Genomic DNA, 21,836 nt, shown 5'->3' on the forward strand with positions numbered 1-21,836 from the left:
ACACTCTAAGAGCTTTTCATACTTGTTGTTTCATTATATACTCCAGCTTTTCCCCTAATGAACTTGCGTCACCAGCTGCAGGATCCGAGAAGTGAGACTTCAAGTCAATTTGCAACACACTTCTCTCCTTCTCAAACACACTCTGTACTGCTTGCAGAAGTTCTCCTCTCCAGTCAGCAGCAACACCTGAAGTTTCCTGTTAAAATATATTTTTTTAAAATGGCATCTCTCCTCTCTCGATCTCTAACCCAATGTCTTTCATATCATAAGAGTGTATCTATTAATTTAAGCTAAGCACTTTTAGAAGTGTTTAAAGAGTACTGTCCCTTACTCCTTAAACATATATATACACACAAGCCTCATAACGTATTATATATACAACACACATTTATATGTATAAAACCTGGTTACCTTGCTTTAAAGGGTATTTTATTTCCATACCTTGTCTCCTCTATCTGCCACCTTGCTGAGGTAATCCTTCAGCAACTGGATAGCATCTAGCAGGGATAATTCCTCCTTCTGCCAGCCCTCCATTGCTGCTTGGGTCTGAGGGATGTTCTTCAGCTCCCTAAAACCAAAGGGATGCTCTGACAAAGCCAATATTTTGCAGCTCTCCTCATACACCATCTTCAGCACAGTCTGAGAAGGAAAAAAAAAAAGATAATATCAGGAAACAGGCATCAGCATCCTGGCAGTGTAAGAGTAGGATGGGATAGTACTAGACAACAAAAGTAAGGTTTCTGTATCAACACGCTGAGATGCAATTAAGCATAATTATTATTTATGCTAAAGGGCTGTACTTTACCTTTGTTTCTGAAACATTTAGCTAACTTTCCTGCGAATAAATTAAATTCTATCAAGTCTGAAGCTATGTTACTAAACCCCAGTGATGCCAGAAAACTGAACTATGTATTTAGACAAGCTTGGCTTAATTTTGTAAATTATGTACAAATAACAACTCCCAAAATATATTATTTGGCCTGACAATGTCAGAGGAAACAATTTCCACTGACATTGTCAGGCCAAACAATATATTTTAAATAAATTCCCCGTTCACAAACTATTACATCATGCACAGATGTTTCCTGGCCTCTTTTCAAGGAAGGTCACTGGAGGTTTAAGTCCTTTTCTTACACACCTCTCATCAGAAATATCCCAGCTTCCATGTGGAGCTGTTCCTCATTGCTACTCACTCCAACAACACCACAGAGTACTTTTATTTAACTCTTGATATTCTTTCCTTGCACTTTTTGAATTACTTTTGAAGCAACTTGAGTTGCTTTTCTGTCACTGGAATCAAAATAGTGATTACCTCAAGAATCAGTGAAAACCTTCAGTAAACATTAACATCAAAAGCACAGTAAACTGTTCAAACTAAACATTCAGTACTGGAATATGCACTCAGATCTTACAGCCAGTAAAGTCTAGACTGATGCTCCTCAAAAAGAAACTAAAAAAACCAAAAATCTTTGTTTCTTAAGGTAAAATAAAATTCACCTCTTCCATGAAGGCTCTGAGACTATGCGTTATAGAATTATTAATTTTTTAGACACAGAATCATAGAATGGCTTTCAGTTGGAAGGGACCTTTCAAGACCATATCTAGTCCAACTCTGCTGTGACAGGCATGGGGAACATCTTCTATTAGTTCAGGCTTCTCAAAGCCCCATCCAGTCTCATTTTGAATGGATTCTGGGATGGACTTCTAGGGATCCACCACCTCTTTGTGCCAGTGTCTCATCACAAGAAATTTTTTACTTATGTCCAATCCATTTCATGATCTTACTGGGCAGTGAGGTGAGGCTGAAAGATCAGTAGTTTCCAGGGTGCTCGTTATTATGCTTTTTAAAAATGGGTGCTATGTTTCCCTTTTCTCCAGTCACTGGGGACCTTATCTGACTGCCGTGACTTTTCAAAAATGATGGAGAGTGGCTTGGCAATTGCAAGCGCAAAGTATCCTCAGGACCCTGGGATGCATGCCTTTGGGTGCCACAGATTTACCTATGTCCAGGTTCCTCTGGTGGTCTTAAATCTGATCTTCTCTTACAATATGAAGGACTTCATTCCTCCAATCCCTTCCTCATCGAAATTAAGCTTTTCTTATAGGTTTGGCCAGCTTATTGGCCACTCTTGTCCCATTTGGTCGGGCGAGTACCACGAGCTCCCAACATTTCTGGCTTCTCAAAGGTAAATCTGTGATCATAAAAATGAAAACCTTGAGTACTGCACCAGCTGCACAGCGGGGGATTCACCTCTATCCTGGTCCCCTTCCTCTCACTGGGAGGATAGAGAATATTACGCATGGTCCCAAACCTTTGAACTGCCCTGTTACAGTACTGTTAGACCCTACACGGGTGATAATCTGTAGGGCTCACTCAGCTTGGCAGCCTCAATGATAACACAAATACAAGCTGCTGGTAAGCAATAAACTTCTCTAGAGAAAGTATCAGGATGGCAAGAGGGTGATTCAGTGCATCTCAGTAAAGAATCTCCAATTACTAACACCTGATGTGCTTTTCTGGTAGCACTGGTTCTAATGCCAGCAGATGGTTTCATCAGCTTTGCATGTTTGGCTTTTCCTGAACCATATCAGTTATTCCATGTGCTCTTCCTGCTCCAACCCTAGAGCATCATGTCCCTTATGAAGGCAGATGGACGGGGGAAGGATCTTCCTTCTGACTTGAGGAATGATAAAGGCCCAGTCTCCATCTTGTGAGTTACTTGTGCCAGTTAGCTTGAGTGAGTTTGAATTCAGGCTTACCTTCCCCTTGCATAAGTCTTCCTCCATTGTGCCGAGCAAGCTGAAAGAACGTGCTAAGCATATTAGGAGGCAGGATTCACTTTCTAAGAAGGGTATTTCTTCTAGTTTCTTATTACTTAAGAACTCACTGTAACCTCCTGTATTCTCTCATAGATGAAAATTTCTCCCTTTCCACAGCTGGAATTTTTGAAATGGCTGAGAGCTTGTTCAGCAAACCAAAGAGTTCTAGACATATACTTTCTTCAACCACTCACTGCTCAGTCTTCTGTATATTCCTCGTGTTGCTTGAACTGGCTCTGACATATCCCTGCACACCTCACAATGGTGTTTCCACAGCTCTCCATCATATCAGGATGACAAGAACAGGCAGGGGAGCACAACATCAGCCAGCTTTGGTTGCTTCTGAAACAACTTTCTGTGAAGCCTCCAAGGCAAACCCATAAAGCAGATTAACCAGTCCTTATATCCCCACATTCTAAAACAGCACCAGTGCTGTCCCAGCAAAACTAGTTCAATTCTAGCAAGTACAAGCAAATGTCAGTAATGTTGTCACAAGAGATGCAAGGGCAAGAACCATAATCAACTTGAAGTTTAAGCCATTACAGAACAGTTTTCAGTGTAGATGTAGCAGCTATTTTTTATTAGCATTTAATTTTTGCTGTCCAGTTTTAATTTGCTGGTATGCTCATATTAATCATACATTACCTTCATCTGTGGTGAAAGTATTTCCTTTTCTTTTGTTGATTCCATAATATCTGGAATCATTGCCTGGTATTGCAGATAAGCCGTGACATTGGCATCTAGATGATCTGATGTTTGTAGCTCCTGCTTTAGATTAGCTACCAAATTTGAGCTGGTATCTGAAGGAAGAGACAACCCCCCACCCCCAGAAAGTGTTATAAATATGGAAAGAACTTGAAACTAGAACAAACACTTGCAAAATAACCATGATTTCTTCTGCTCGTATGAATGCAGGGTTAGAGTGGGTTGGCTGGTTGAAATCTTAACTAACTTAAACAAGTTAAAAGTCCGTAAGTTGCCCTCAGAACCAGAAAGAGTATTGTAGTCAGGACTCACTTAAACCCCCTGCCTCTTTTCTGTATGTAGAGATGAAAGGGTAAAAGCAGGCACAAATATACATATATATATATGTATTTTTTTAAACAAAGAAGCACCTGACAAAGGCATAGCTTTCCGATAAAAGACCCACAGTAAAAGAAAATGGGAGAAAGGAGAAACATGTTTGAATACTGAAGTTAACAAAAGGTAAAAGGAATCTACAAAGTTCAACTTACTGCTGCCACATCCATCGCTCATCGCAGATGCTCTTGATCTTTCATAATCTTGTAAATCAGAAGGGGTTAAAGTCAGACTACCAGCTTCTCTCATCTGCTTGAGAATAAATTTTTCACGTTAATTTGGTTTTCTGAATCCAGCTGTTGGTTTCTGCATTTATGACAACTTTGTAACTAGTGCGGATTTTAGCAACTGCCTACTTGATCCAAGTGTTAGAGATGGCAAATACCACGGTTAATGCAACACTGGGGCTCTCTGGCAGCCATTCCATCTCAATTTTTTCCTCTTTTAATAGTCTTAAGAAAGATACATGTATTTATACTTAACCATCAAAGCAAGGCACAAAAATATACAGCTAAAGATAAATTTTCTGAAGTACAGACTTTATCTTCCTGTGAAATTACAGAATAGACAACATGTAAGTATATGTATACAATATATATATAATATTGTCAATAAAAAGAAAACCCTCTGTTCTCCAGTTTTAAAACACACTCTCACACTCTAACACTCTCACTTCTAACACTCAACAACAGATTGTTGAAGAAGTAGGGAGCTGTTACAGTACACTGAGTACTGTGGTAGCAAAGGTTTTACAGATTTAGCTCAATTACTGGCACATTAAGTGTTATCACAAATTTATCAGTTATTATCACAGTAAGAGAGGAACTAATAATTGTATGCCCAAAACTTTAGTGGACCTATTCCCAGCAGTGTGTAGGTTTCTACTACTTGGAGCCCGTGGCCCCTCAATGATCCCAAGGGGACAGAGCTGAGCAGTCTTGTTTAATAAGAGTTAAATCAAACATGAAATATCACTTACCAGAATCTTCTTCTCCATATCTTCATCATCATCATCAACAGAATAGGTACTTCCAGAGAAAGCTGGAGATTTTCTATCTACTCCCACTGCTGCATCCCCACTGCCATTTTCATCAAGGTTAGAATATCCCAGTGATACGGAATTATCTCCTTGCAGGGATGACCTTGTGTGTACAATTTCAAAATCTGTGTTTTCAGCTTCTGAGAAGGGTGTCAGGTGAAGGACTGGTTGAAGTTCCATGCTTATATCTTGCTTTCTCATGATCTCAGGCGAGCTCCATGAAGACATACCTGCAATTAAATTCTGGAAATCTTTTGGAGTCTCTTTGTCTATGTTCCAATTGTGTTTTGGTGAATCAGGAGTTTGATGAATTTCCAGTATTTGCTGGCAATGCTTTTTCAAATCTTGATCCCCTTCAGAGCTGTGGATCATGTCCAACTCCTGGTGCAAGGCATTTTCTTGTAATTGCTTAATCCGCATTTTTGGATTTTTATTGTGACATGTCAAGTCAAACATAACTTCATCTTTTTCCTATAACAAAATAACACATTAATTGTTTAATGGAATTTGAGTATGATTACAAACTGAGAAACATGCACTTAAAAAAAGACCTGTTAGAATTGATTGATTTTTCCTTCAATCACTTTAAGTAATTTCAAGATAGAATCACTCCGATTCTGTGACTGAGTCTAAATAATGCACTATTTGAGAAGATATTTTAGTTTATTTTAAACCTGTCAACATGGAAATTTCATTTCATCCTCCATGCCTGTTAGTTTGTCAGATACAGTGAGTAATTGTTATCCCTCTCATTTTAGACCATCACCTAAATCCTTTTGTGTTAATCATCCCTCTTAATCATCTGTTTTAAGCCTAGTGCTAGCTGCCAGGACTTGACTCTTTTCGCTGCTCCTCCAGCTTTCATTTTAATACATTTCCTAATTTTCACATTGTTTCCACTTTTGAACCCAAGCATAACTGCAGGAGAGGTTCTATGCTCCTCTAAGAATGCTGTGAATATTATTACTTTTTCTAATACTAGGATGAACTAGATCCATAGAAAAAGTCTATTGTAAGGAATGCTTGAAAACACGGTAATTTATTCACTTTGATTCAACATATTCTCCAATTTGATAATTATCCCTCCTCAGCCTACTTAAAAACTTCTAGCACTTAAACCTGGAAATACATATACTGACATATAAACATCAATTTAAACACTTCAGAGTCTGAGTTTCTACTTGAAAAGTGATTTTTAAATCACTTAACTGCCCCCAGAATTCCAGCATTCCCTGATATCCTTCAAAATGTTACCAATTCTCTCTTCACTGGATCCTAAATTACTTCTGTTTTCTAAACAGGGATCTGACAATCCCTACCTGTATAAGCAACATGGTCCAGCAGTCACTGGATTGGAAGTCTGCTGCCTAGTACAGACACATTCCATGGTCTGAAGTATACCAATCTGCATGGGTCATTCAACACTTTTCCCACCTGTCTCCTTTTCATGAGAGATTTCTGGGACAGACCCTGAATGTACAGTGCCACCCAGGCACTGATGGCAGCGCTCCAAACTTGAACTTCCACGCAAATAAAAATATAAACACCAGGAATGATCACATGTTCTGCATAGCTACTCTCTTCATTTCCATTTTAAAATAAACATGTCATTATACATAGCAATTATCCTATCATTTTTTTAAGTAAGTCAACTACCTTGGGTGATTATTATATCATACTGCCAAGCAGGGCCCTGAAATTCCACATAAGTCTGACACGGAACGTTTTTCCTCTCCTGTGTGCTCAAACTCTTCATATAAGCCCTCTTAACTAGCACTTATCACCTCTGTAAACCAGCCTTTAAAGACAGTAAATTGGTGTATGACAGATTTCTACAGCTCTCTGAAAAAAGGGGTAATCTGAGTCCTACTGCTTTCTAAAATTGAATGATTTAATAAGAATTTAAGACAATTAGGTTACTTGGAGGAAATGGTTCTAGGAAAAACTCAGAATAATTACAAGAAAGAGTCACAGTAAATAAGAATTTCTGAAAAGAAAAGGAGACATGATGAAGTGTTTTCAAGTAGTTCTCCAATACAGCCATGAAGGATGGCAAACAGTCTTGGTAGCTAATGGTGGGTTCATTGCTTGGCTTGCAGATGCCCACCCTCTCACTCTCCCTCCTCAACAGATCAGGAGGGAAAAAAAATAAGCTGGGAAGAGCTCACAGGTGGAGAGAAAAGAAGGAATATAACCTAGTAACTACTCTCACAGGCAAAATAAATTAAAATGGGGAAAATGTATTCAATCTATTAATCTAGAAATAGATTATTCTTAAAAATCTCCACAAATAATACTATTAAAAATCAAATAATGTACCAGTTTAGCAGTAGGGGAAGCCACTACTCCAAATGACTGATCAATATTGGCTTCTAATTCCTCCATTCCATTTTTAAGGGCTACATCTTTTCTTTTTCTCTGGCAGAATGGCTTGAGAAATTTAGTCTCTTCATGATCTACTTGCTCCTTCAGCTTGTAAGATTCCAACTGTGAAAGAACTTCAGCTCTTCCCAATCGTAAGGCTTCAAGCTCTTTCGTATGGGCCTTGCTTTCACCTTCCAGTTTTGCAGTGCTCCCTTGAAGTTCCTTGATTTCTCTCTGATAAGCTACTTCTTTCTGATTCAGGGCTTGCACCTGGAAATCAAGTCTAGAAACTTCTAACTGAAGACTGTAAACATCCTGTGCCTGACTTGCATCTCTCTTTTCCAACTCTGATTGGAGCTCTGCTGCCTTTTCTGTTAAGTACTGCAGCTCAGTTGTGTCAGCTTCTCTTTGATCTGCCATTGTCTTAATTTGCATCTGTTTCTCTAGAATAGTTGCTTCCCTTTCTCTCACCTTATCTTCAAGTTCTTGAACTCGAGATGTAGTCATCTTTGTCTCAGCCTCTCTCTGAGACAAACAAGTTTGGGAAACTCTGTATTCTTCCTGAAGTGCCTGGTGCTGGATTCTCAGGGAGGTGAGCTCTGAAACAGACTGCTCTGATGACTCTCGCAACTGTTGGCATTTTTTCCCCAAATTTTCCACTTCTGTTTTGTGCTGCAATTCCTTTTTTTCCAGTTGCTGCTGCAGAGCTTCTTTAGAAGCTGAGACAAGCTCCAGTTCCTCCTGAAGTTCTCTCACTTTGGAGAGTAGTGATGCATTTCTTCTGTTTGGATCAGGATCACCCTGACAATCTACCAGTTCCTTCTTCAACTCATTCTGAAGGTTTTCCACTGACTGTCCCAATGCACCTTCATAGAAATAATCTTGGTTGTCACTATCTTCATGACATACTGGTCCAAATTGTGCCAGCTCTTTTTGAAGCTTCTCAATTACTCCATGGAGTTGCTCCACCTCGTCATCCTTGTCCTTGCGCAGCCTCTCCTGGTCAACACGAAGGTGCTCGACCAGTGATCTGAGTTCTTCAATTTCAGGTTTTTGGTCTTCTGCAACCTAAGCAAAAGGATAAGGACTGAATATTACTGTATGTAGAGAATTATTATTGCACACAGTTTATATTTCTCATCTGAATCACACAGGCATTAAATCACACATTTAACAGCAGGAAGAAACACACATTTCAGCTGGTAACTTTTCAAAATAATCCCTGCTTTCCTAAGAGAATTATCAAACAGATTTCATTTACAATAAGAATCTGCACACCTTGCTTCCCCCAAAAATCAAGCAATGAACACTCTTACAATAAGCACTCTTACTTTATTCTCCAGAGCATTCTGCAGCTCATGCTGAAGTCTCTTCATCTGCTCATTCAAGTGATCGATTTCTTGATTCTTTTCTTCAAGCAGTGCTTGTGGGAATGACAAAGCTGAGGAATCACTAATACCCAGGTCCTGACTTTGCTTCACATGAAGTTTTGTTAGATCCTCCTGACCAGAAAAAACAATCATCTCATTAGAAAGGACTGACTTTGTCTCTCAACCTAATGGCACAACAGAACTAGGTGCTTTATTTAAACATTCTCCTCTTTACTGTAATGATGAACTCAGGGACACGACTACAGCTTCTTTGGGTTTGCACCACTGTGTTGGACTGCCCCAACCCAGAAAATAACCTCAGCTTTGATTTAAATCAAATCACTGTATAAGATAATGCTATGAGCATGAATCGAGAATACTGGGGGGGCTTTGGTTCTGCAATACACCCAGCATCAGTCTTGTAAAGGTAACGCAACATTCTGCTGGCAAGAGAAACAACCCAAACATCTGTTTACAACATCATGAGATGAAGACTTCAACACTCTCAAGAAAGCGGGTCTCTGACATTTTAGGCAGTGCACTAAGGCTAAAGGAACCTACCTTCAAGTGTGCATTCTCTGCCTGAAGCTGGGTGATGTTGGAAGTATTAAGGTTTTTTTGTATCTCTAACTGCAAGTTCAGCTGCAATATCTCCTCATCTTTCTTGCTCAGGTTATCTTTATATTGTTCTAGTTGGTCTAGCAAGTTTGCAATCTAAAAAAAATATGCATAGTTGTTTCAATTAAGTGCTCTAAGATAAAACTTCATTTATCGTATTATTTAATGGCAAAAAGTAACTTCAGCAAATTCAATGATTTAAACTAATCAACCTGCATTAATAAAATATCTGATGTAGCTTTTGTCGAGGCGCATATAAAAGCCACACTAGTCATAATCCATAGTCAAAAGAGGTAGAAAGATTTTTTCTTTTCTCTACTGCTATTCTTATACCTCTTCACAGTGGCTGTGGCCTAATTTAAGATTGGCTGCTTAGCAAACAATGACAAGGCTGCCTAACAAACAATGACCATTCAGGCAGTAAACAATCAGCTATACAAGCAAAAGTATAGTTGCTACATATTATTCACAAGTTCTTCCTTGTACACTCTCAATGTCCCATAACAAGAACATCCTTTCCTTGTGTCCAGAACATCTTCTCTTATTAATTATCTTCTTGGCCTTCTCTGTGAGTTTTACTATAGCTGCAAAATTTCACTGTAATATTCTCACAGGTAAATTCTGTCTGGTTTCAGGTCTGACTCTGTGAGATTGTCAGTCCGGCTGTCAGTCTCCTCAATCTGAGACATAAAAAGAGAGCGAGAAGCTTGTGTTCCAGCTCCTCATCTGCAAAACCAAAGTACTACAAAGGTGGATTTCTGTTTTCTTTTTTAAAAAAAAAGAAAAAAAAAAAAAAAAAAAAACAAAACTATCTGCTCACAAAGATCCATTAATCTGTATTGTGAACGATCAAGGCTTGACTGATGTCATTTGATGTAACAATATGAGACATACTAGCATTTGATGTGCAACAATGACAAGCAGCCAATATAAACACGATCCTTCTCCTCCCAGAAGCCAGAAATGAGCATTACAGTGCCAATCCCAGTAACACAGACAACAAAGAGATGATTCAATAATCACACTTTTCTCTGCAGTGTAATGTTTTTATCATCTCTTGCCTTAATGGGTAGCAAGGTAATAGTGGCTTTGGGGATTATGACTGTTGAAATAAAACTTCATAAGAGAAATGGGAAGTCCATCTGTAAGAAATTAATTTTTATTATCTTCTATTGCTCTTGAAAGAATGGTGTAGACTGAAGGATCACTCCTGTTTTTCTTCTTCACATGAATGGTAGTAAACACTACCATTTAACTGGACTATGTTTCTATATCACAGATATTATAATAATTATTTAGTAACAATATAAACATACAGTGGGGTTGTGTATGCATCTATACATGTAAATCCAATAAAAGTTCCAAATGTTGGGACCAATTTCTCTGTTTCTTCTTAGCTTGACACAAAAACTCATCACAAACATTCTCTCAAAACAGATTAAATTACACCATTGCGGGTAATTGCCCTTTCTGGTCTTAAAAGAATTATCCCTGACTCTCAAACAAAAACTTATCTACCCACTTCAACTCTGGAAGGAAAGGAAAATCAGTTAACAACCGATACTGATCGGTCTCAAAGTTATGTGAATAATCACAAGACCATTTCCAGCAGGAAGGGAGATGGACACAAAACAAAGCAAGAAAAAGGAAGGTTAGTTGAGGCTAAAGCAACTCAAAGTCTGCAGGACTTTCCCAAAACACTCACCTCTCTCTCCTTGACCTGAAGTGCTTCCTGCTCTGCCTGTAGCTGCTCCTTCAGCACTGGAGCAGAGTTGCCATCCACTGGGACTCGGTGCCTCGCTTCATCCAGTTTAGACTGCAGGGCAGAGATCTGCATCAGGTTGTTGTACTGCTGCTGTTGCAATGCCTCTTTATCCTGGAAAATGATTTTTTTAATGTCAGAATTGCTGTTAATATACAAACCTACCTAACCAGGACAATCCTGCCGAAACACTTCATCGACCCTGACACACCCTGTACAAGAAAAGTACATAATCCCAATGGCCTATAAACAGGAATTCAAAACAACTGAATGTTTTTACCCCTTTATTTTTTGTAATCCAAGTTTAAAACTTCTGAAAATTTAGCATTCAATGATAATTATACTTTCTCAGTTACACAGCATTTTATACATTTAAGAACATAACATCTTGGCCTTATAGCCATTTCCAAATTTCTTATGATACCGTATATGTGCCAAACTAAATTTGACAGATGGACACAATTTAAGAAATTAAGAGCTCTGGGTAGATCAAAACCTAGTCATAAATACATTAAGTTCAGTCAGATTGTGATAAAGCGGGACTGAGTTTGTCCAACCTGTGATCTGCCAAGCTATGGTGTTTTTATTTAAAAAATTCTTTTTTGATCTTCCTTCTCTCACAGTCCTTCTCGAGAGCTGGGTCAGTCCAAGGAGGGAAGGTTCACTTGGGAATTGTCCAAACAATTGATGCCTTTTCCTGGTCTTAAAATCAAGAGTCAAACACAGTTAGAAGAGGAAAAGGCATTTTACCTTGGTATTCATTTTAAGGATCTTTAGGTGCACTACGTCCAGGTGGAATGCACCAAAATGCACCCTGCAATCCCCCCCCAAAAGATCTGGTATAACATTATAGGTCTTACTAATTAGCATATCTATCAAAGATTCCCCAATGAGAGGCTCAAGTGAGCCCCCCTCCCCAAGGAGCCTTCCCCTGGATGGTTCTATCTTAGTTTACAGAATGTGTTCTGGAGAGCACCTTGGGGTCTGGGGCACACTGATCCCTAACTACTTCTAAGCTTCTAAAAAGTTTAGTCTCTCAGCTTGACAAACAAGTCTAAGAATGTAGCTAAGTCTAAAAAAGCACTAAGAATACAGAAGTTGTAAAAAAGGTATAATAGGGGTATAAAAGAAAAGGCAAAAAATCTTCATGGCATCACAATAAGCCTACATATCTGTACTTCATACAGTAAAGCTGGACAAGAAACCTAAGGCAGTAATTCCCTCTGCTGTTCAACACTTACTCTGCTCATAGTTTAATGCACATATCTTTAATATGTTATTTTAGACTCATTGTATGATTTGTAAAAAAAATACATAAATTTAACCATCTTCTCTCTAGTTCAAGAGATCTAAGACCCAGAGTACATAGCTAGCATCTTCTGATTGTAAACTGAAAGTAGTAGCAATTAAAAAAATAAAAATAAATTGCAAAGTTAATACCGTATCACAGTATCAAAAGATAAGGGAAAAACGGAAATTTTTCTTGCCCTCACATGAAACCTGTGATATCAACCAGCCCCTCTGGCAGCTCCTCAGGAAAGAACACACATAAAACCAAAGCCCAAGCAACAGCAGAGCCTCTTTTTTTGGTGTTTTTTATCAACTAAATACGGTACCCAAACCACACTGATCACTGACCAAAACTCTTCAGCAACAATGTGCAACCCAGACTCCTGCAGAAGTGGGCTGCCTTAGCTCCCGTGTCCCTGCCTTTCCTGGACAGCAAAGCTGCAAGTGTGCAGTGTCAGTACAGCCCTGCACACAAGAGTTCAGTTCCTCCTGGCCTTCTCTAGTTGCCACGTCCTGAGGTTGCTACAGTGACCCAGCAAAATCAAGTGGCAAACATCAGGGCTGTATATAATGCACCTTCACTGTAAAACGTTCTGGGTGGTCATTCACATGTAGTCTAATGCGGTGTCTTCTTCAATGAATCCCAAAATCCACAGGAGAGCCTACTCCCTAAATTAGCCCCACTTCTTAGGTCTCAAGCAAAAGGACGAGCAATGCCCCCAGCACAACCCTATCCAGGAGCTTCAATGTTACATATCAGCAACATGAACCACTGAAAGGAATTAGAGCAGGATAAAACAAAGACCTGCTCCATGCACATCACAGCAGGGCAAATGGATCTGTTAGCTGTGACTTTACTCAGTATTCCCACTGTTCAATATTCAAGACATTCTACTTCCAGACCTATTCCTTATTTCTCTATCACCTGCAATACATGCATTTTTCATATGTTGGCATTTGGGGGACAATAAAACTCTGCAATTATCATTCACATCAAGTGTATTTTTACAGAAAAATACCATGGCATGTAATTGTTGTTAGTGCTCCAATGGAACTTATTAACTGCACAAAATTGCTTCAAGACAAGCTATTACAATGCTTACAGGTGGCAAAATGAATAGTACAGCCTAGTTTAGATTGGATTAATTAGTTTCTCAGAAAAAAAAAGAAAAACCAAACTCAAGAGTTTGGCTTATTTAAGATATTTACAAAACACCAACTGATGGGGACATTCAGACAACTAAAAGAATATTCTGAATTCACATGGTTAAAGAAAGCCTGTTTAACAGCAAGCCAAGACTCCAGAGGAAAGAGAAACTTGCCGACAGCAAGCAGCACCACAGTCTCCATCCACACCAAGGCAGACAGAAATTAAATGGGCATGGCTTTTGTATGTTTGGATAGAACCACAGAAAAAATTCAGCTGGGAAAGGTCTTTAGAGTTCTCCAACTCAAAGCACAACCAACTTGGCTCTGCTCAGGCAATTCTTACATCTCCCAGTCAGAGACACCACTGCAACTCTGAGCTTCCTTTAAGGAGTGGCTGCCCCCAGTGTGACCACTTCCCCCTTCCATTTAATTGGAATTTCCCTTGTTTATACTCGTATCTTCTCATCCTTTCATTTGCACCTTCTAGTCTGACTCCACCTTCTTATAAGCCCATATTACATGACTGTAGACAACAAGATCTCCACAAAGCTTTTAACAATACTCAACCAAGGAAAATTGTTGGGAGGAAACGGAACATTCAGTTTCAGATAGAAACTTCTTCAGGTAGAAGAAGTTACTCAGATGTTTGGTAAATTTTGCTAAATGGATTGAAATTCTTAACTCTAGGCTGTGATTAACTCTGTAGTAGTAACAAAGCACTAGAAGTTTCGGACTATGGCAAACAGATCTGGCTTCAAAGACAGAGCAAGAAGGGGTACAGATTAAGATAATTTCATTTTAAACACAGGTACTTTACTGAAGACCCTCAATGTTTGATATTCAGTAACACTACCTTCTCAGAAACTTCCAGACAAGCACAAGAGTAGCTCTGAAGCAGCAAACACGACAACTGTCAAAAGCAGCCTCTATACCAGGGCTTTGAGTAAGCCTTACTCAAGTCCTGTAAGTAATACCTAAGGACACCCTACTTACAAGTAGTATGTAAGTCTTTATAGTGGACTTAAGGAGTTTGTAGGACCAGAGATTATTTAAAACTGTGTGTCTTGGTTTAAAAGACAGGTGTCTGCTAAGAAAGGCAGAAGTCTCCCTTGGAATAGCAGATGTAACCCCTTTCCCTCTGAGTTATTATAATTTGAAATCAAGGGGCTGTTTAGGCAAAGATGTGGGAAATAGGAATAACAGTTCTTTACTATTATTTATCTATATGTGTATAACCAGTCAAACAAACAGCAATAACTATGGCAGTAACAGCAAACAATCACAAACCCAGTCCCAGCCTTCTCGGCTGTCAGGCCCTTTCCCCTTAGGTGCAGTTCCGCTCGCAGCCGGCAGGGGCGCTGGTGGCTCCCGGTGAGCAGGGCAGGTGCGATGGTTCCCCCGCGGCTGCAGGGGGCGCTCCGGAGCGAGCTCGGGGAGCACGCGGCACTGGTGGTCTGGGATCCTGGGAGGGATGGAACAAAGGCTTCACAAACCCCCCGGGGAGCCGATCCTGGTGTCCGGCTGGACCCTTGGGAACAGCAGGCTGGAACGGCAGGGATGAGCACAAATCCCGGATGGCAGACGAGGTGTATCCTAACGGAGAACCCCCTGGAGGCCTGGGCAGGCAGGCCGAGCAGGGCTACAACGTAGCGAAGGCTCGAAGCAGCGGCGGGGCAGGGCAGCCACAGCCCGGCCCCCAGGGGGGCAGGGAAGGTGGGCCGGGGATCCTGGGGTCTTTCTCCGCAGAAGGAAAAAAAACAGCCGACAAAAAAACAGCTTCCCTCTCCGGCGTTAGGGGACCGAACTGCCCACACACCCAGGTGAAAATAAAAGAGTAGCCAGGTGCACCCCACCCCCAATGGGTAGCTCTTTGTTTTCCTCAAGTACCCAGCAATTGTCCTCCTAGCAACAGTATGGGGGGAAAATTCCTTTAACAGAAAAAAACCTAGGAGAACTCCTAAAACCCCAACACCGTGGCTGTAATATGTGCCATTAATTCACCAATTTAACTCACCACTGAGTGCGAGACAGCATCGCAAACACTACTGACAACCCCCATAAAGCCACTGTCATGTAATGCCAAACCCATTTATATAAGGATTTAAAAATCACCTGTTTCAGTTCAGTTTCCACTTTCTTCATTTTCTGCAGCTGTTGTTCCAAGCTGTGTACAGTCTTTGAGACCTCAGCACCACTGAGCTTCAGCTCTTGGATCTGTGCCACCAGGTTTTCTATCTCTTTATCACGAGCTGCAATTTCTTGGTGTTTTCGCTCCTTTTCTAGTAACAGTTTATTGTAATCACCCATCTTCTCTTTTATTTCTGCTTGCAAAGATTCTACCTACACAGAATTACAGTATACAGATATTCAGGCAATATGAACAAATTTCCTTCCAGTTGAAAGCGAGAGTAATTTTGTGTTAAAGCAGGTTTTACTATGGATTAAAGTAGTGCTAAAATCCCAGGTGAAAATAAAACTAAATATGCATAGAAAGTATGAAAAAGTTAGCTTTCTGAAATCTTGTTTTCCAAATGCAGCAGCTCTTAGATACACGTGTGATTACTCTCTCAACACTTGCAGTACTCTCATGAAGCACTAGATGAAGGTATACTCTCAAAGGAGCCTTTTGGTGGTGGGGGCTAGTGGGTTATGAGATTAAAAACCCACCAAGATCACATGAATTATTAATAATAGCTTTGGATTTATTTCTGTAACCTCAGAACCCTCTTCCAATATTCCAAGGAATTCCAGTTTAAAGGAAGATACCAAGAACTGAAGGATAAATATGCAATCAGAGATTTCCAGGAGTCAACGTAGGACAAGTACGTCTTTTTCCAAAAATCATTTAAATATGAAGAGGATACCCATTTTGAATTTTAGCTGCAGGAAAACAGTCATTCATTCATCCTAGTAATCAAGGTGAAGGCAAGGCTAGGAGCTTTGGTGTGATAGATAGACTACCTCAGGGTGCAATAAAGTCATTTAGCATAGTGAAAGCAAGCTCAGGCAGGGGAGCAGTGGGAAAGGAGAAATAATTTAGTCAATACCCATGAGCAAGGAAGATGGGATTTTACAAAATAAATGTTTTGTTCATCAAAAAGTGTCTGAATTTATGCAAATCCCACTTCAACATTATAAAATAAAAATTCTTTGCATTAATATAGATCTTTACATCTTCAAAGTATTGTGCAGATATTACTAAAGCAGCAAAACATGCTCGAGCAAATGGAGAAGAGTCAAATTAATAAGCAGGTAGAGTGTAACAGACTGGTTACAAAACCCGAAAGTTTTGAACATTACATTTTCAACTGCTTACAGGCACAAACATTTCCTTGACTGTATACGGATCTTACTCCCTTCTGCTCTCATCAGCAACTAATCATGGCTAACCATAACACAAGCCTTACAGTAAAGCTTTTGGGTATATGCAAATCTTCTAGAAGTCTAATCTTTCGAATTCTACAAAATTTTGGCATCAGAATCCCAAAACTATGACACTTCCGACATAAAAAGCATGTTTATAACACTACATTGCTAGAAAGCTGGTGCTGCAATCCTGTAGCTGAGAAAACACTTTTATAACCTTCACTCTCACAGTGCACACTGCAGCTCCCAAGAACCTGTCAACACTCTTTGTACAAAATAATCCCACTCACACATACCTTGAACCTAGTAAACACCAGAGAGGGAAACTTGTTGTAACTGCTACATGCAGAAATCAGGAGTTCACTTGAGCTGATTTGGTTTCAAGTTAAGCACTTACTGATGTTACAGCTGCATTAAAAAAACTGAACAAATATTGACATTTCCTGGCACAGAATGCCTGCATACCTCACCCTACCCGCAAATGTCACTTACTTAGTTACCATCCTTGTGTGTTTTTCTCCAAGTAAGTTTTCATCCTTTCTGAGAGAGGTTGCAAAGCTACAGCATTGATTTTTTTTCAGCTATGCCCTCCAGCATGGAAAATTCATTCAGTGAAAATTCATTCATATCAAAGATACAGATGTACACCTCTCACACTGAGGTACACAGTTCCATAAACTATACATAAATAGACAGATGGAAAGGAAATTAAGTAGCTTACACATTGAAGTTTTGGTAAGAGCCAGGCCACAAACAAAAGCTGAAGGCTAAAGCACAGTTTTATCATCACCATTCCAGTACCATTGTTTCATGCTCCAAACCTCAACTTCTCCTTTCATACCAAAAGGCTGTTTCAGTGAATAACTGCCTGTAACACCTCTGAGCAATAAGCCAGGAGAGCTAAGTACTTATGTACAGGAAATTAAATTGAAAGCAGTTCTTCATTCCCTGCAAGAATTCTGCCACCCTAAAACCTGTATCCTTAGCTCCAAGTCATGCTGAGTCATGCCTTGACATATCAAGAGGAGGAAAAAAGCTATAGCATATCTAGAAGGGATTGAAAGGAAAAGAGACATTCATACTGTTTTCCATACCTGTAGAATCAATTCATAGTTCTGTATAATGTTCATTTATGTGAAAAAAAACCAACCAAAAGAAAAAAAAAAGCAAAAGTTAATTTTTGCAGCCAAGCATCAAACAAATGAACATGTGCAAAAAAGGACTCATTTATAAACTTAAATAGGATGAGGCATGCAGACAAAGGACATCTCTATTACAATTGTTATAGATTAAAAAAATAAACATATTTAGAACCCAAAAATCATTCCTCAGAAGCACTTCTTAGAGCAGAGTGTCTGTAGCGTTGTCCTCCTTAGTTCACTTAAATCAGACTCAGAAACTTTAGTGTAAAGCACATACAACGGTTCTTTCCATCTCTATAACAAATAATGTAAGTGCACCCTCATTGCCTAAATGTAGTTCAATCAGCTGGGGAAAGATCTGCTCTCTGCATAACAGAGGAAAAAAGTCTCCCAAGAGCTAGACCCCCAAGAACAAACAGTTTTGGTATTTAATTGTAATAAACAAACTCCTTTGGCCACCAACTCTGATTTTACTCACCCTATGCTCTCTGGACTGTCCTGAAGTCTGTGATTTTGCTGACAGTTTTAACTGTTCTTCCAGTTTCTGAATTTCCTGCTGAAAATCATCGCGTTCATGTTCCCTTTCTATGGCTTGTTCCTGTAAACCCAGCCAGAGAGAATCAAAATATTTTTGAAGATTTCCTTACAATCTTGAGTACAAGAATAATTTGGGGTTTGTTTTTGTGGTGAAGAAACTGTTAATTTAAAAAATAATTAACTAATTATTAATAACTAATCAGGACTACCTTCTAGTAGTCCTGAAAGCATGTCTACAGTTAGAGGGAATAAAAAAAAAAGAGAAAGCACCTTTTTGACTGCAACGTACATATAAACTACAATTATCAATTAATAAAAAGGAAAAATTACGCTGCAATACTACAGAAAAGGAATTGAAAATTTAACTTTTTTTTTCTTTTATGAGACTAGAATAACAAAGTCTTAATTTCAACCAAAACTGAAAACAGCCCGTTTTGGGAACCACCTTCCATGTCTCAAAACCAGGATGAGAATTTATTACCTCCAAACCCATGAAAATGTGGTCTCTTACTTACATCCATGAACTGCCGCTGATTTTTAAGCTGTTTTTCAAGAACTTCAATTTGCTGTTTTAATTCAGCAACCTCCAGTAACTGTGTAGCCAGATCTTGGTTACTGTGCAGCTGCTCTTCCAGTTCCACCTCCAAAATCTTCATCTGAGAGCGTAAGTTGGAATGGTCCTTTTCTGCCTGACACTGAAGCTCAAGTTTCTCCTTTGACAAAAATTCTACTTCTTTGAGTAAACCTGAGTAAGAACACAAAAATAATAAGAGCTGTCAGTGCAGGGTACAAAAGTCAAATGCTTCAGATGAGACTAAATTTGGGTATTTTGGACACCATCAAAACAAAGAAAAGTATTTATTCCTGAGGTAGGCTGTAAGAGACATCCTACACTGCTCTACCCTAAATCCTTGCCACCTTTCTGTCCCTAATCTCTCCTTAATCAAGCCATCCAATACAGAATTCTCAGTTCCTCTAAACTCTCACACCAAGATCCTCCTTAGACATCCAATATCCAGTCTTGGGCCAGTTTCTCCATTACTCCTGCCTCATGCCATGCTGGATACTGCTGCTGCCATCGATACTGGTGAGGCAGCACCCAGTCCATCTTTCTAGTGGCCACTGGTGCCCAGCCTGACCCTGAAGCCAGCTGCTATGAAAAAACAAAATTACTGTATTTCTATGAACCTGAGTGGGGATTAAAACCCAGAGAAAAATCACGCTTACTGAGAATCAGTCCAGTTCTGAGGTTACAAAGGGAAGAAAACACCTGGGAAAAAAAATGGCACATATTTTCCCTATGCAGACTGCAAAAGAAATACCAAAATAGGGAAGTGTACATAGCTCAAATTATTTAAGTTACCAAGAGTTGAGTTAAATTTATAGCTACAAACTGCATTTTCAATCAGTTGGATGCACTGAATACACTGTTTAGGAGACCAAAACTGAGACTCTACTGTGAACAGTCTTGGAGAAAAGCTACTTCAATGTCAATATAGTTAGTAACCTGAGCATAAAAAGAAGTCTGTCTATTTTGTAGCAAAGCAAGGTCCTGCAAGAGCTCATGGTTTTACTTTTCAAAGGTTCCATTATTCACCTCAAATGTTTTTGGTCATAGGTTAAAGGTAAGTCTATGATCCAACAAGGACCTGAAGAAATCATCCAGCCCAATTTCCAGAACAGACAATTCCCTTTCTGAAGTATGACCAACTCAATGGAAGTGATTTCTAACCTAATTGTCATTACAAGCTGCTCTTACAAATCTTTGATACCACAGCCTACCTATAACATTTTTTCTAGGGCTTCACTATCCACAGGTATTTAACGACATTTCTAGACCCTTGAAACTAAGCAAAAAATCATGAAAATTTCCATGTTTGTGTATAAAAGGATAAGTGTAACAGGCTTGGAATGATGCAACAACATGTACACTACACATTGGGAAAAATGTCACCACAGGGAGAATAATGGAAAACAATGTGCAAGGTCTGTGAATTCTCTGGCTCTGGAAACAAAAAAAAGCTGGACAAAGAGAAACAAGGAAAGTTTGGGACAAAAACATGGACTACATAAGCTCTCGAGCTCCACAGCAATCCTGTTGTGGATTACAGCGACATTCCAACTACATTTCACTCCAAGCATTAATTACAGCCTATGTAATAACCACAGTGCAATCACTGTGCCACACTCCCTACTTTTTCTGTTATTTTTAAATAATCACAGTAAATAATCACAAGTTCATTGGGTTGTGGATGTAACTCAGGCTCTGGCAGAATGCATGAAATGAAGACTCACCCCTAATTTCTCTCCCAACCCCCTTGGAGCTGTATTGTACATACAATGTATCATACATATCATGCAATGCAACCAAAAAAACCGCAGAAAAAAAACCAACAGTAGCCTGAATTCCCTTAGGACACTCAATCCCAGCCATAGCTGCATGACAGAGAATACCTTTTGCCAAGAGCTGGGTTTTGCCAAGCAGGAGATGGGAATAATGTGAATAAAATAGCACTCTAGTGTATTTGCTAATACATGGTGCAGAGAGGAGGGCAAGGTCAGGTGCTACAGATATTTGGGCACCCAAAGGAAGGTCATGAATGTAGACTGACCCTGATGGAAAAGAACTGGTACTTGGGGAAAAAAAGCACAAGAATTTTGCCTCCTATATCCTAAGAAACATGGTTGATGGCTTCTTTTATAGCTTCCAGAGGAACACTAATGCTTTATGAGGAACAAAATACTGATTAGGTAACACTAACCTACAGAGTTACCTCCTCAGACAGAAAAGCAAGTTAATTGAAAAAAATAATTAGGCAAAAAGATTTTACCTGGAATAAGCAGTATTTCATAGAAAGCAGATATCAAATTTTGGTAACCTCAGCACAATCTCTCTGACAATTTTTTAATTTTTTTTTTTTAAGCACATGTTCCCCAAGTGTATAAATAGAATTTCAAGCAACACACCAATAGATCATCAGCTCACAGATTTGTTTCTTTGTAGAGACAAACCTGCTATTTTTTTATTAATGCTACTTCACATCATGCAATTCCCCTTCGGAAAGGCCCCAGCACATTCCCGCCCACTCCCAAGATCATTAGCAAATACCAAGCTCCATTCCGAAAGAGTTTTAATCAGCAAGGCCATTCTACTCACATTAGTACTCCACATGAAAAACGGGAGGAGACGTCAGCTTTTCAAGGAATAAGCCCATGTCAATCAACTCCAAACAATAGGATTTATATTTATCATGTTTTCCACATACTACAAACAATTCCAAACCTGAGGAAGAGTACTA

At 39.4% G+C, this 21,836-nt stretch overlaps 1 protein-coding gene across 9 annotated transcripts in view; it reads right to left on the bottom strand.

The window, feature by feature from the left end:
* PCNT (pericentrin) overlaps positions 1 to 21,836 on the bottom strand; it is a 74,230-nt gene that overhangs the window by 13,928 nt on the left and 38,466 nt on the right. For 6 of the 9 annotated variants that reach the window (XM_032113867.1, XM_032113869.1, XM_032113868.1 and 3 more), the window contains 13 exons: positions 19,053 to 19,282; positions 18,479 to 18,598; positions 17,953 to 17,973; positions 15,605 to 15,832; positions 10,997 to 11,167; positions 9,235 to 9,387; positions 8,635 to 8,805; positions 7,259 to 8,371; positions 4,880 to 5,410; positions 4,056 to 4,152; positions 3,466 to 3,620; positions 442 to 639; positions 23 to 196 (listed from right to left, as the gene is read on the bottom strand). In XM_032113867.1, coding sequence (XP_031969758.1) covers positions 23 to 196; positions 442 to 639; positions 3,466 to 3,620; positions 4,056 to 4,152; positions 4,880 to 5,410; positions 7,259 to 8,371; positions 8,635 to 8,805; positions 9,235 to 9,387; positions 10,997 to 11,167; positions 15,605 to 15,832; positions 17,953 to 17,973; positions 18,479 to 18,598; positions 19,053 to 19,282 — 3,362 coding nt within the window. The remainder of the gene's footprint in view (positions 1 to 22; positions 197 to 441; positions 640 to 3,465; positions 3,621 to 4,055; positions 4,153 to 4,879; positions 5,411 to 7,258; positions 8,372 to 8,634; positions 8,806 to 9,234; positions 9,388 to 10,996; positions 11,168 to 15,604; positions 15,833 to 17,952; positions 17,974 to 18,478; positions 18,599 to 19,052; positions 19,283 to 21,836) is intronic. The other 3 variants (XM_032113871.1, XM_032113866.1, XM_032113864.1) reach the window with 2 other exon arrangements.

Source organism: Corvus moneduloides, chromosome 7, assembly GCF_009650955.1.
Source record: "Corvus moneduloides isolate bCorMon1 chromosome 7, bCorMon1.pri, whole genome shotgun sequence".
Lineage (NCBI taxonomy): Eukaryota > Metazoa > Chordata > Aves > Passeriformes > Corvidae > Corvus > Corvus moneduloides.